This window comes from Sinocyclocheilus anshuiensis, unplaced genomic scaffold, assembly GCF_001515605.1.
Source record: "Sinocyclocheilus anshuiensis isolate Anshui unplaced genomic scaffold, SAMN03320099.WGS_v1.1 scaffold728, whole genome shotgun sequence".
Classification (NCBI taxonomy): domain Eukaryota; kingdom Metazoa; phylum Chordata; class Actinopteri; order Cypriniformes; family Cyprinidae; genus Sinocyclocheilus; species Sinocyclocheilus anshuiensis.
Window position 1 is genome coordinate 40235 of NW_015555767.1, and position 15783 is coordinate 56017.

The 15783-nt window shown below is 36.2% G+C and overlaps 1 protein-coding gene and 1 pseudogene across 4 annotated transcripts; one reads left to right on the plus strand and one right to left on the minus strand.

Moving 5' to 3' along the window:
* The first annotated feature begins 2078 nt into the window (after window positions 1-2078).
* On the plus strand, window positions 2079-5759 carry LOC107674177 (uncharacterized; annotated as a pseudogene).
* Window positions 5760-6873: 1114 nt separating this feature from the next.
* Window positions 6874-15164, minus strand: LOC107674257 (E3 ubiquitin-protein ligase ZFP91-like). 4 transcript variants are annotated; one of them, XM_016468191.1, is made up of 12 exons: window positions 14436-15164; window positions 14085-14119; window positions 12740-12841; window positions 12584-12620; window positions 12083-12193; window positions 11245-11322; window positions 10993-11166; window positions 10784-10831; window positions 10523-10601; window positions 10318-10432; window positions 10126-10225; window positions 6874-8091 (listed from the first exon to the last, which is right to left on the minus strand). In XM_016468191.1, exons 1-12 carry the CDS (start codon window positions 14828-14830, stop codon window positions 7092-7094), a joined length of 2274 nt encoding a protein of 757 aa, XP_016323677.1. In that variant the 5' UTR covers window positions 14831-15164; the 3' UTR covers window positions 6874-7091. The 4 variants fall into 4 exon arrangements, with proteins under 4 accessions (XP_016323677.1, XP_016323675.1, XP_016323679.1 ...); XM_016468189.1 differs by having other exon boundaries at window positions 10784-10834; XM_016468193.1 differs by lacking the exon at window positions 14085-14119 and having other exon boundaries at window positions 10784-10834; window positions 14436-14653.
* Window positions 15165-15783: the final 619 nt, after the last annotated feature.

Sequence of the window (15783 nt, forward strand, 5' to 3'; positions counted from 1 at the left end):
AGGAATAAATTAGCATATATTCTTGCTTTTATAGGACCCCCCTATAGGCTTGTACTACCGCAGGCTGTATAGATGTTAAATGCTGATGATCCTCAGACGCTGTTTGTCACTAGCGGTTATTTCACTGTCGCCAAAATATCTCGCATGACTTACAGCACGACTTCCAAAACGCTGTTCTCCCGTTTTAAGATCATGAATTAGCCTTTACTCCGCCTCCTTATAGGAACGTGGTGCGTTTGAGGGGCTGGGAATGTCAAGACGGAATTTCATTGGCTTAGAGTTAACCTCATAGATCCACTGCAAACTGGAAAATATAAACAAATAAAAGGGAAAAAGCACCCAATAGAGCCGTTTGTTCTAAAGCCCGGAAGGAAATGAAGATTTTCGCGCCTCTGGAATTTCCTATGGGTTTTCAGAATGACGGTTTTTAGTTTATGAGTAAAATAAGGTCTGTGGTTTACATTATTTACTTGCACGTTTTGTTTTATTAGTTCCGTAGAATCAACAGTTTCGTATATTAACATATAGGCTTAGCCTATATCTAGCCCATACAAGTATGTGTACATATGTGGCTATATATGACATGTACACTTATATCCATCCCCAAACCCGTCATGTTGATATTTTATAAATATAAAAGATAGACATTTTAAAAAATGATTACAAAAGCATATGTAAGCATACAATTTTTTTTTGTATATTTGTTGTTTTAATAAATTTGCACAAATAATGTAACCTATACTGTTGACATGTAGCCTATGGTTGCTACATATAATGCCATATAAAAATTATCATATAGATACTATTACCATAAGAACGTATACAAATTTTACTATTGAATTTTAAATATCTCATCAACATATATCTTTATCTACCAAGAGAATGTACATATGTGAAAATTATTAATGGTCTTATACGTAACATAGCCTACATGGCAATGCCACTCTTGATATAGGGCAGTATATTACCACATTTCCATATGGATTTAAACACCTGAACCCTGAATCTAGAATGATTAGGATGACATATTAATGACAATGTTTGTGTAAAAGCTGATTCATAATTCCCTTAAAGCAAATGGATTACTTGTTTTATGTTGTTGCAAGTTGTTTAAATTATTTAAAGCATGTCAAGATATTCCTTATAATGACTTTAGATTTGAATACAGAAATGCTATAATAATTGGTAACAGAAAACATTTTTAAATTAGCCAAAATTTGTGAGTTCAGTTTGTGAATGGCCATTTGCAGAAATCTGCTGTGCTTTCTGCCAAATTCTGTGGTCGGGCAGTCCATTTATTAGTACCCACCTAATCACATAAGGAATTGATGTCTACGTGAAATAACAAGGAAGGGTGGTATAACAGGGTGGTACTCCGCTTTTCTATTTTTCTAAGCTTATCAGTGCCTACACCTCCCCTTTTTACAATAGGGGAGACCGGAGAGTGTTGTAACCTGTTACTCAGACATTTATTGGAGCTATGTGTCTAACTGTGATATAATAGGCCCATATTTGTCAGAAGTGGAAATGCTTATACACAGCCTTTCCCTAAATTGCGTGAAGTGTCAAAAAGGCTCTCTATCAGAGTGTAACACTAATAGAAAACATTTTAAATTTTGTGCATGAATTTTATTGTGTAAATCAATTTACTTTTAAAGTACTATAGTGCTATAATCCTCCTTTTATACAAATTGTAAGGCTCACATTATTATTCCTGTAATTAGGTTATGTACAAATAATGATGTCATATTATCTTGATGCATATGTATTGGTCTAGAAATCAGTAATAGTCTATTTGCTCTATTCATAATCTGTGGGCCTATTTTCTATTGTCTCTTGAATAGGCCATATGGCACACTATAGCATAAAAAAATTGTTGATGGGCATTCTTTACTGGCCTGTGATCTTAAAACAAATGATCAAATATGTGACATATTGAATTTAAATGTCTCTTTTTATTTGAATATTTATATACATCACCAAAATTTCAGGTGTGAGTGGATGTATGTCAAATCATGTGAAACATTTCTTTGCATTTTGTGGTTTCACTAGAAAGGACAGAGAGTTGTCGCAGCTGCATGTGGAAAAGTGATAGATCAGAACGTGACTCTGTTTGCAGATCTTGCATGAGAGAAGATATACACTATTCCTTCTGTCACTGATAACGAATGCAACGAACACTCATCTTAAACATTAAAATAAATTCCAGTGCTGGATCGCCATTCATTGAAACACTTATTGTTAACAAAGCTATTCCATAAAGAGGTGGGGACAAAATAGTGGTGGGGACATATCCCACCAGTGCCCACTGTAAATGATGCATATGTCTCTCGTTGTGTTAGGCTTGTTTTAAAAGACTTATCCCTCAGTGTTTTTTAGTATTATTTATATATTATGTATTGCAATATTTTGAATTAGATTTTATTTTTATATTAATTGTAATTAAAATGTAATTAAAACGTTTACATTATTGTATTTTATATTAATTTTAGTAATTTTGTTGTGCACATTTGTCAATTTGATCTTTTTTTATTTTTTTTATTTATTTCAGATTTAGTTTTAGTAATTTTAGAACTTTAACTTAAAATGTGGTAAAAAAAAAAAAAAAAAAAGATTTAAAAATGATTTTATTTCAGTTAGCTGCCAAAGTAACATTCCTAATTTTCACTATTATTTTAGTATTTTATTTATTGCAATATTTTGAATTAGATTTTATTTTTATATTAATTGTAATTAAAATTAAATTAAAACGTTTACATTATTGTATTTTATATTAATTTTAGTAATTTTGTTGTGCACATTTGTCAATTTGATCTTTTTTTATTTTTGGTTTTTAATTTCAAATGATTTTATTTCAGTTAGCTGCCAAAGTAACATTCCTAATTTAAGAAGACAATCCGAAGGAGTAAGTAATTCATAATTAAATAAACAAATAAATTATTTATAATATCCGTTTTCAATCAGTATAGGAGTTTTTAACTTGAGAAAGCCAAGTGTGAAGAGTAGTCGTAATCTTGAATCTTAAAGTGATAGCTCATTCAAAAATAAAAATTCTGCCATCATTTACTCACTATCATGTAATCACAAACCAACATTAATTCTTCAGTTGAACAGAAAAATACAAAAAACGAGGTATTTATCTTGATATTTGAACTGAATAAGAGTGAATGGGGACTGGGGCTGTCAAGCTCCAAAAAAGGACAAAAAGCACCATAAAAGTAGTCCATACGACTTGTGGACTGCATTCCAAGTCTTCTGAAGCAAATGGTAGCTTTTTGTGAGGAAAAGACTGAAATCTAAGTCATATAACATTAATGTAATTGTAACAATGTCAAAAAAGTTGAAAGTTTTACTTTAACATACATTTTAAATAGGGATGTAACGATTCACTCAACTTACAATGCAATTCACGATACTGATTTCACAATGAAAAGGTGCCCTTTTATTATTTCTCAGCCAAAATGCTATATGTTCTTTGTGTAATTTAAATGTTAAAACAAATCCCAAATAAATAAATAATACAAATAAAATAAATCTCTTCATATAAACAAACTAAAATTAAATTTAAAATTAGAGGCAACAACTGCATTTTAATCACAGTCCAAACAATGATGCTGCATATTACATGCAGCATTCAGCAGTTAATGATTTAAATTAGACTGTATAATTTTGAAACCTAAAGCAAAACCAGAATGGTCTGACTTCAGCTTTGTGAAAATGTACTGCATAAAACAATTTGAAAAAAAAAAAGGCAGACGAGCTGAATGAGAGCGCAAATTCACTCTCTGACAGCAGGTGGCACTTATGGAACAGCAGAGATACAGCGTTTCCTTGGTTACTGCTGTAAACAAAGCAGCGCAGCGCTTATGAACACTGCTTTAATATTCCTTATACAGAGACAAGATGAAGAGAAAATATCAACTAAACTTTTCTAAAGACAGTCATCTCCCCTCAGAGATACATTCATATAAACCCCCACCCCAAACTTTATCGCGATTTGTATAACATCTCAACTAACTTGAATCGTCAATCAATTTTCAACCGGCTCGGGGTGCAACATCCCTAATTTTAAATCATTATATTTAAATGGTCTTTTGTTGTGCTTTAAAGATTATTTTTAAAGATTTTTATTTTGATGTGTTGACTAACATACTAAAGCAAATGTAAATGCTTGATTCTATTTTTAACTATAGTGTGTATTTGATATGAAATTTAAAGTGAATACATTTTAAATTAACTAAATAATTACAAATGTGTAAATACAAATATATTTAAAAATACCTAACATACAAATTTCAATGGAAATGACATTAAAGTGTATTTTAGCTTACCATAAATGCTTTCCAGTACATTTGTCAGTACACTTTAACCATATTTCCAAGACAATAAGTATGAAATTACATATAAAGATGTACTTAAGTCCTACTAAAGTGGGTCGAAAAGCACCCTCAAGTTCAACTAATTGCATTTAATATAAATGTAAACTATAATACATTTTCATTTCAATGCAGTTAACATGCAATTAAGCACCTGAAAGCATTACATTCAGTTCACACTTAGTATATATTTAAAGTATTTTTTCAACAATAAGCACTCTTTTTAAAAGTATGATAAAGTGTAATGAGGGTGGGTTTTTTTCTACTATGTAAGAATAAACAGAACTTTGACAGCAGTGGTCACCATTTATATTTTCATTAATAAATGACAACATAATAAAAAAGGTCAGTTATTCCTTTAATGAGCTGAGAAGCATCATGTATCACTTTATAGATAAACATCTTTAATTATTTCTGCTTAGGTCCTTCAAAAAGACAGAATGTAGTGTAGAGAAGACGAAAAGCCGTAATTTCCTGTTGGAGTCGGAATTGCTTTCCAGTGAGTCTGAATCTGGTCCAGAGAATGAGGATCAAGAGGAGCCGCCCACTGCTGATCGCTCCTTTTCTGAGCCCTTGCCAACCCCATCTGTCCGTCCTCACACTCATAAGCTCCCACCTCCACCTCTGGGAGGATCCAGCTCGGGTGGAGCGCTTACAGGCAGCAGTGTGTTTGCTAACCCCTTCAAAGAACTGGCCAAGGAGAGACTGAACAGAAACATGTACCTCTTACTTTACAAGCTCACCCCACCCAGACTGACGGTAAGCGCATTTGTGTGGCCTACAGGAAGGATGGCTGCTGCCGCTTTGGAAGCTGCTGCAAGTTCGCACATGACAGCGATCTGCAGAGTAACCGTGTGGTCACCTCTGACAGTGGACCAAAAGACAATGTTGCAGTTTCACACAATCATGTTCCACTGGCTTCTTGTGAGGAAGACACAGAGACAGACGGAGAGAAAGACAATGAACAGCGAAAGAGAAGAGTAGGCGTGAATGATTCTCTCATTCCACCAAAACGTGCACTCAAGCAGTATGCCAGACTCTCACACCCCTAAGACGTTATAACATTCAGAAATTCAAAACTTAAGTGTCTTTATGACATAATTTGGGCAAAACACCCACGATGCTATGTGTTACATTTATTGAATTAATATGCTACTCATGAGATTATGATAATCGGTCTGTAAAATGTGTTTCAGACTTTCTCCAGAGGTAAATATTTTATAGACAAAGGCGAAGTGGTCAATACTAGCAGAGAGAGACTTGTGAAAATTCTTCAAACAATGTAAGGAAAAGATGTCATTATTTTATTTGGGTTTTATCTGGCTTCCTAAACCCACCCTTTTTAATCTTACATTAGTTTAAGGTTTTGAATAAACGTATGTATACAAATTGTATGTATACATCAAAACTTGACTCTAAAAATGTATATGGTCAATATATTTTCAATCTTTAGTGTCCCCTTTTCACTAGTAGGGTTCATTTCACCTAGGTATGCACAATATATTGGGTGTTGTATCTGTTACTGGTGATATTATAGTTTTTCTTTTTCATAAAATTGTTAGCCTATAAGTTTAAATGGGATATACACTAATGTTCAAAAGTTCGGAGGCAGATTTGTTTGAAAGAAATTGGTACATTTATTCAGCAAACAGTGACAGAAAAGACATTTATAAATAATGTAAAAAAATTTTTTATTTCAAGTTAAGGCTGTTATTTTAAACTTTATATTTATCAAAGAATCGTGAAAAAAAATGTATCATGGTTTACACAGCACATGTGTTTTCAAAATTTATAATAATAAATGTTTCGTGAGCAACAAATCACCATATTAGAATTATTTCTAGAGGATTATTTTACACAGAAGAATAACGGCTGCTGAAAATTCAAAAATTTTTAAATGTATTAAAATAGAAAATAATTATTTTTAATTGTACCAATATTTCACAATATTAGTGTTTACTGCAATTCAGACAAAAAAAAACGATCAAAACCAATAGTACACCAAACGTTTGAACAGTAGTGTATATCTGCAATTATTATATATTTAAGTTTCTGCTTTTTTTGCATTTATGTTATTTTTGCCATCATTAAATGCTCAGTTAACGTTCATTTTTAAAAACACTAATAATTTAATAACAATAATTCATAACAACTATTGTTATTTAACAAATTTCAAAATTTATATTTTTTTCGTAGGATGCCTAAATTCACTTATCATTTAAAACAATTTATTTGATTTTAGTGTTTTATTTTAAACTTATTTAGACAAAATAGGATGGAATTTTAACATTGACCATAACATGAAAATAATTATCAGCTTATCTGTAATATGGGTGCATCCCTAATTTCTACAGTACCAATTCAAGCCACATGATGGCACAAGTTTGCTTACACACAATGGCTTTACTCACATAGACTAAAGTGAATTAAGTTCTGTGGAAGCCTCTACAGCCACAAAACAACACACTCACACACACACAAAACAGATGTGGTTGTCGGAGAGGACTATAACTGTTTATATACAAAATGAACAATGACAATAACTCAAACACACTCTCCCTGGTACAGACATTTCTACAAAGCTACCAAAAGTTAATGCGATTACATACAATATATTCATGACTCTATATATTTAACTTCAGGGCATTGTAGGAGCGCGACAAATAACAGTCATCTCACTATCTTCCATGTTACACCTTTAACATCCTTCCTTCACTACATCAGAACACGCTGTATTTGGCCGTCTGAACTGTCCGTCATGTTTTGCTCCTCCCGCTCTCCACCCACCTCCCAAACCCCACCCCCATTTCCATTCTCATTAGTCCCGTCTCCCTCCCAGACCACCTGTCTCGTCTCTGAAGGAGTAGTGGAAGACTGGGGAGATGCCGATAAGGATGCAGGATCGCTCCCGAATCCCAAAACGCTCCGGGAGTCAGCAGGCAGGGTTTGGGAGAGTAGGGAAGTATTGGGAGCCGGGTTGTGGCTTGGGGGTCTAGGGAGGGTCTGGTTTTGATGTGACTGGGTGGTTTGAAGAGGCAGCTGCTCTGCAACAGAAACCAGTGGGAGCTGCTGCTGAGGAAGAGCTCTGAAGGCCATGTGGACAATCTGGGATTGAGGGCTGTAGGACTGAATGGGCAGCTGCTGGACCAAAGCGGCCTGCTGGGTGATGCTGGTAGTGGAGGGCTGAATGGGTAGCTGCTGGATATGGTGTTGCTGCGAGACGGGAGTCGAAACGAACTGTAGTGGCATCTGCAGAGAGTGAGCGGACGTCTGCTGCGAGGGAGCGCTGTTTTCCTCTTCTGTCGACGACAAGGCCAGGGTCACCGGTACCTGCATGGTGTGTAGCGGGTGATCCTGATCCACAACCATCACTGGACCCACGTGCGTCACTGGGGCTACCTGATCTGCAGGTATCGCAGAGCTCCCCTGAGCCTCAGGGACCACCTGCTCTGTCTGCATAAAGCCCGTGGAGGTCTCCAGCAGCGTGGTGACTCCAGCAGGAGTGGTGATGAGTGCTCCGGCATTGGCGGCCAGGGCCTCAGCAATGAGCACCTCGGGGTGGCTCTTGGCTTTGTGAGCCACTACACTGTCCTTCTTTTCAAACTTCTTGCCGCAGATGCTGCAGGAGAACTGGTACGTGGCATCGGCGTCGTGCTTCTTCATGTGCCAGTTAAGGGAGGCCTTCTGACGGCAAGTGAAACCACAGATTTCACACCTAGGGAGAAACGAGAAGCTTGAAATTTACTGTATTTTTTTTTTTAACGATCTGAGAAATGACTATAGTGGAGAACTTTTTTGTTTTTTGACAATTATACAATGTCAAATGTGAAGTGTGTCATTTTTTTCTGTTAAAATAATGAAACTGAACAATGACAACTCGAACACACTCTCCCTGGAACAGACATTTCTACAAAGCTACCAAAAGTTAATGTGATTACATACAATATATTTATGACTCTATATATTTAACTTCAGGGCGTGTAGGAGCGCGACAAATAACAGTCATCTCACTATCTTCCATGTCAGACCTTCAACATCCTTCCTTCCCTACATCAGAACATGCTGTATTTGGCCGTCTGAAATGTCCGTCAAGTTTTGCTCCTCCATGTTTGCTCCACATTTTAAGTCAAGTCACCTTTATTTATATAGCGCTTTTAACAATACAGATTGTGTCAACGCAACTGAACAGCATTAATTAGGAAAATAGTGTGTCAATAATGCAAAATGACAATAGTAAACACAAATTTTTCAGTTAAAGACAGTTCATCGTTGAATTCAGTGATGTCATCATCCAGCTCTGTTCAGTTTAAATAGTATCTTTGCAATCATTTGCAATCAAGTCAACGATATCGCTGGAAATGAAGTGTCCCCAACTAAGCAAGCCAGAGGCGACAGCGGCAAGGAACCAAAACTCCATCGGTGTTTTTACCAATTCCAAACCACATCGATCATAATAACTACTATGAATTTAGTATGTAATCATTTATAAGTGATATATAATTGTTAATGAGGGCTGGAAGTGAAAACGGTATAATCAGGTGTGCATAAAACTTAAAAAAATAGTCTTCATCTATTTCATGACACTTCAGCTTGTGATTCATATTAAGTGGGGGTCATGTTTCAGGACTCCTTGCGTTAAAGTCTCTGATATCCTGACACCTTGTACTTCTGGAGACTCAAGGTAGTTTGCAGTTCTGGAAAATGGTGGCTCTGGAGACTAATAAGGCCCCGTCCACACGGAGACGCGTTTAGCTGTATACGCAAAATTTTGTATCGTATAGGCGTTTCGTCCAGACGGATCCAGCGTTTTGGGAGAGTGAAACCGGTATAAGCCAGAAAGGGCTGCCCCTTCTAACCCCTGGTTATCCGATGTTCTTCGTGAGCATCGGACCAAACTCAGGGCAGCAGAGAGAAAATGGTGCAAATCTAAAGATCCCTCATACTACATCGTTTTGTGTTGGTTTCGTGTGGACAGATATTTCTTGAGACGAGAAGAAAAAAAAGATCGGATAGAAAAAACTCTGGCTTCGTGTGGAAGTAGCCTAAAGGGTTCCTGATGGTTTAATTCATGGTTCAACAGCTAGTTTTTCACCTTAAAATAATAAAGTCTTTTGCCATTAACTTTTTTTGGTGACCCCAATAAGCATTTCTTGTCCAATGGTCACAACTTAATTTAACAATTTCTATAGTATTGCATCCTTATTATGTGCATTTAATAACTTTTTACTTTTCAGTATGTTAAATCTATTTTTACCTGTAAAAGAAAACCTGCTGAATAATTATGCACATCTGAATATAAGGCAGTTTTCACTTCAGTCCTTGTTAACAATTATATATCATTTATAAATGTTTATGTACAAAATCAATAATAATTATTAAGATTGATACATTTAGAATTATAATATTTAGGAAAAATAAAGAATTTATATTTTAAAATGACAACACTATAATTTATGTATTTTTTAACTTATTTTTAAAAGATAAACCATCAAGCTATTAAATTGTACATCTTAACCCAAATCAATGTTTAGCATCCTTTTTATTTAAAAAAGTCATGTAATAAGCAGAATAATGAACAGTCAGCTAGTTATTATTACAAAATTAAACCCTTCAGGAGATACAAAATCTGATTTTCTGTTTGTTTTTTGTTTTTGTTTTTAACGAAAATGATCAAGTGGCTGTACTTAGTCCTCTCAATTGGAAAAGTAACAGTGTGCAGTAGTTTGTAAGCAGCATAGATTCGACTTACTGCAGTGGTTTCTCTCCAGTGTGTATCATTCGATGCACAGCCAGGTTGTGAGAGCTCTTGAAGGCGCGAGCACAGAACTCACAGATATAGTCTCTCTGATCTGCAACACACACTGTACTTTAAAAAAGCCACCCAACCAACGACACTTCATGATAACTATTTCAATCTTTAAACTGGATCTGTTTATCTTACCGGTGTGGTGCTTGGCATGCCGCAGTAGTTGTTTCTGCAATCGGAAGAGTCGTCCGCACGAGGGATGAGGGCAGACGTACTTCTTCTTCATTAGGTGTTGGTATTTGATGTGATGCTGCAGGAGAAAAACACAACAGAAAGGTTTCAAGTCTAATTTTGGTGTCAGGTGTCAGTTAGTGAGGGAAACACTAGTTTGCGTTTGTACCTGTAAGTAGCGCGGATGGGCCAGCACTGTACCACATCCTTCCATTTCACAACGCACATACTGCACAGGCGGCTTTTTCCTGAGTACAAAATCAAATGATCTCCAGTTAATGTAGGGAATTAGTTACTATTTTTGCATTTTTAAAGGAATCTTCAGGTTGCAAAGGAAATTGTGGCATGCTTTCAATTATTACAGAAATTGACAAAGCTCAACTCATGTTTTAGGACTGTTTTCAGCGTTCAGCGTGAGATGCTTTGTTACCTTCTCTTAGGAAGACGAGGACTTTTATCATCTTTCTTTCTTCGCCCTCTTCTAAGACAAAAAAAACAAGAAAGTCTGGTGGTTAATATTTGTTTATCAGTCACTAAGTGAGTGTTTAAGTGAGAACATGTGAGTGAGACTGTAAACCTAATGAGTAACATTTTGTTGTGTTTCCATCACAAACATATAAAACAACATCACTGACTCACTTCCTGGGTGGCTCGGCACCTTCCTCAACTTCAGCAGCAGTCTGCACATCTGTGCTCTCCCCTCCCTCAGTTTTGATCTCTGTCTCTTGCTCTGTTGCAGTCTCTGGCACTGCAGCCTTGTCTTTCTTCTCCTTCAGTCTAGTAGGGGGTCTGCGCCTCGACTTCGGAAAATCCCTGCACAGAAATACAACCGAAATGTAGATGGTGTAGGAGACGAGAACTTCAGAACACACAAAAACACACTTCTCATACTTGGGATCATAGCTCTGGTCATTCAGGTCATCTCTAAAAGGGACATCTTCATCACTGCTGATGATGTCCTCTTCCTCACTGTTGAACAAAAGAAACATTAGCAACAAGCCATAATCAGCACACTGCATAATCTAATGGATGAGTGAAATCATATCTGGCACACCCTGTAAAACAGTGTTTCTCAATCTTTCCACACCGTTTTCAAATCACTTTATTTTAATTTTTCTAAAGAAAACACACATGTAGAACACCACCAACGCAATAATTGTGCAGGGTTCGATTAATCATCAAGACACACAGTATCATTGTACATGCTACATGTACAAGCTTGACTCTTACAGCATATACTGTATATTTAGAACACCACCCTACACCCTCAAAAGTTTCATTCAATAATTACAGGAGTTTTCTTCAAAGCTTAACAAAAAGCATACATGAGCAACAAAGAACTGACAATTTTCTCACAAACAAAAATGTGTTTTCGATGACCATGACTAGAAAAACATATATTTCGATAGAAATTGTCTATATTGTGACCTTTTTTTGATATTTCAATTACTTTTCTTGGCCTGGAAATCAGAGTTTCAGAACTCCCTGATATTTACAGGTTTTCTGTGATACTGGAAATCCTGACAAGTCAGAATAATTAATAACTTTCATTTTATCATTGATTGATTACTGTAATCATCTTATAACACAACATCAGATGTCTGCCATTTATAAAATAAAACGATAACTGTTTCCAAGAGGTTATAACCATGTTCCAAGCCTTTAAAGCCATATTAATGTAAATTCCAAATGACTACAATCAGTATATATACACAAGGTACAACATTACCTATGTGAATGGGGCAGGTAGTTTTCATCTTTTGGATCATCCAAAAATTGACTCTCTTCCTCTTCTACAACGACCTCATCATCCATGCTCTCCTCTTCCTTTTTCTCCACACTAAAATATGGCAGTAACAAACATAGGGCTTGTTAGACCAACTCCAAAACACTAGCTGCCATCAGTGTCTTCAAAGACCCCACGAAATGGCTTGACGAACACGGTTTTCTTTCCGGTGTTGAAACTGTTCTTATTTCTTTTTTTAACAAACAGCCAATAGCCTTAAGTTTACGTCACAGCGTAAATGATGATGCACTACTGGCTTTTGCTAGATGGAGGACAGAAATTTGAATACATTTGGTAATGCAAGATAGTTTTGGTCCATTTTTTTCATGGAATAGAAACGCCATGCATTTTAAATGCATACAAAGCCACAAAAATCCAGCTTTGATTTCATGGGGTCTTTCATGAGAAAGTGTCCATGTGTTCTCATGGTACATGTGCAATCACCTTGTTCCTGTCTTTTCGACCGCTTTATTGGCCTCCACTGCAAGCAAAATGTGCAACCATTATACTTATTTATATGTACTTTTTCTAGCGTGTATTTGATCAAGCTTTTGTAGTGGACCTGTTCAGTCTACTACATTTAAAAGCTCAGCAGCATACCATAGTCAATGTCCATTTCTGGCTCAATTTTAAACACAGTCCTAGGCGAGCCCCGGCAGGTGCGGGCCCCTGAGTGCACCTGCACCCGTCTGCCGCGGGCCGCTGGAAGAGAACACAGTCACATGAAGCAGAATCAGATCACATCCTAAGGCAAACTGTTTTAACATTTATTCCTTACAACTCACTATGATCTATTTTTAAGTTTTTGTATTTTTATTACTAGTATGTTAGATACTAGTACTTATTCCAATAGTGAGTAAATCTATTAAATTTGTGACTTTACTAGTATGTATTTCTTTGCTAATAGTCAGTATCTCAAAAATAACTAGCTCTTACTAGTTACATATTGCAATTTTTGCCAATGAATTCTATGAGAATATGTGACTTAAATATTCAATATTTTACAATAAGGTCCCTTAACACAACACATGAAATGAGCAATACATTTGTTACAGTATGTATTAATCTTTGTTAACATTATTTAATAAAAATACAACTGTTCATTGTTAATTCATATTAGCTCAGGTTACATTTACAAATACAACTTTTGATTATAAAAATGTACAGTATTAGTAAATGCTGCAATTTATATTAACTGAGATTGATAAATGCTTTAGAAGTATTTTCCATTGTTAGTTCATGTTAACAAATGGAACCTTATTGTAGTTACCAGATATTCAGATAACTATTCACTATCTACTAGTTTGTATTCCAATGGTTGCTGGTATTGATTCCAGTTTTTCAAGTACTAACTAACTGAATAGACACTAGTACCTACTCACTATTTCTTTTAATTAGACACTAGTAGTTTGTGTCCCAATTATAACTAGTAGTAACATGTTTAATTTTAACTATATAGCAGCTATTCTGACTAGTCATTGCTTATGACAAATAAAGTTATTGTAACCAGTGAGATAGGAAATGTTATCAGTAACAACTAGGATACACACTAGTGTCATAATACAGGTACTAGTATATCGAATAAATTACTACTTTTAAAACTAAAATAGATGGTATCTATTGGGGGAAAATCACTAGTTACAAAGAAATAGCAAAACTGTAACAAAAACTAGTCTAAACTGAATACTTGATACCTGAGTCACAGAGCTTCAAAGAATTTAATGGCAAAAAAACGTTAGGCCTATTTGTTAACTAACAATTCAATTTATTTATTATTTACAATTCAAATGTAACCAGAACACGTACTAGTAACTAATAGTACAGTCACTTTTTTGGAATATTCAGTTTTTTAAATAACAAAAATAACAAGAATATTAATAAAACGGCTGACCATACACAGCCTCCTTTAGATGCTCATTATCAAAATAAATGTCATTTAAAGTACCTCGATTAACCAGCGCATCCTTGTTTTCTTCAAACCTGTCATAAGACGGAGAAACAGGCTGGTTTATTTATTATGTCTCATCCTTCAGATTCTCCTTCCAGTGTCAAAGATGGGGGGGTTATTTTGCCCAACTATATTATAGAGTGATTTATTTTGCCCAACTACTCGCTTAGAAACACAGCTACTTTCACTAATGCAAATGTAAACACTGCAGTCTGTCCGCATTACGCCTAAATGTGTGAAAGTGGCACAGAAATGCCATGCGTTATTATTAGGACCTGCACACGCGAGGCCTTGTTATTGTGCCCGAAAACATGTCATGTATATTACAGACTCAAAAGTTGCACGTACTCATCCGGCAGGTAGCAGTCGCCGCCGCACTCTTTGCCCGCATCCGATGAACCTGCGGCGGCTGCTGCGCTCTTCCTGCGCCGCGGGCATTTCGCTTTTCTCCGGCGATTCGCCGCAGCATCGCGTGTGACTTCATCCCGGTCCTCCCCGATATCGCTCTGCCTCCACACAGGAATCGTTCTCGTTGACCTGTCACGTAAAACCCGCCCGGAACCCGCCACGCTCGTCGCAGCTCCGTTTGTTTCGGGTGGGCAAATCACTTCAGTCTTCAAGCACCCGTCCCCGCGTCCTCTGAATGCCCTGCACGGGGTGGATGCGGTACTCTGCCCCGCGGATTTCTCCATGGCCGTCTCATTCTCCACCTCCTCTTTGTTATTCGAGAGCTGCGGCTCCATCACTGCTAAAGTTGTTTTCTCTTACTTCAGGACGCCTCAAAAATTCTCAACGAAATGAAACATAGCTTGAAATAAACAGGAGGCATAAAATATGAAAAATGTTGGGTTGCTTACGGCCCTGATCCGATTGTCAAACATATTTCAATGGACGCTCTTACTTCTTTTTGCAAATTTAGTGCAGAAATGTAAGTCGTACAAATAGAAAACTTAGTCTATCATCTCTATAATAACCACAAAATTCATTTTAAAGACCCAGGCCCTATTTTAAGTTCTTAAAGCGATAGTAAGCCACGCTGATAGCGAGGCCCACTACTGTCGCTCTTTGTTGCGTCTCCTTTAAGTCGAGATAAAGCCGAAGACGAGCTCGGCAGCGACACACAGCGCTACGGCTGTACGTGTGCCAGTTTTCACTGACCTACAAAAGCTCTTTTGCGAAATACAAATAACCAGCGTCGTTCCAGATGTACTTTAAATTGAAGAATATGGCGTAGTAGGAGACTCTCACAGCATTTTAGGCGTTGCTGTCATTTTAGTTGAACATACACGTTTTTTTCCCCTTTATTGTAGAAAGATAGTAGTTAAATATTACCTAGAATGTTCAGAAAAAAGTGTCGACGTAGTTCACTTTTATTTTTATTAATACTAACCGAATTCTACTTTTTATTTTCAATAAAACTCGGAACTTTTACCATGCCTATATTATTTATTTTTGATCATAATTTATTTTAGACTTATCATTAATTTTTCCTGCTTTTTCAAATGTGTGTGTGTGTGTGTGTGTGTGTGTGTGTATATATATATATGTGTGTGTGTGTGTGTGTGTGTGTGTGTGTGTGTGTGTGTGTGTGTGTGTGTGTGTGTGTGTGTGTGTGTGTGTGTGTGTGTGTGTGTGTGTGTGTGTGTATATATATATATATATATATATATATTATGGTCTCAGACACAGACCTTAA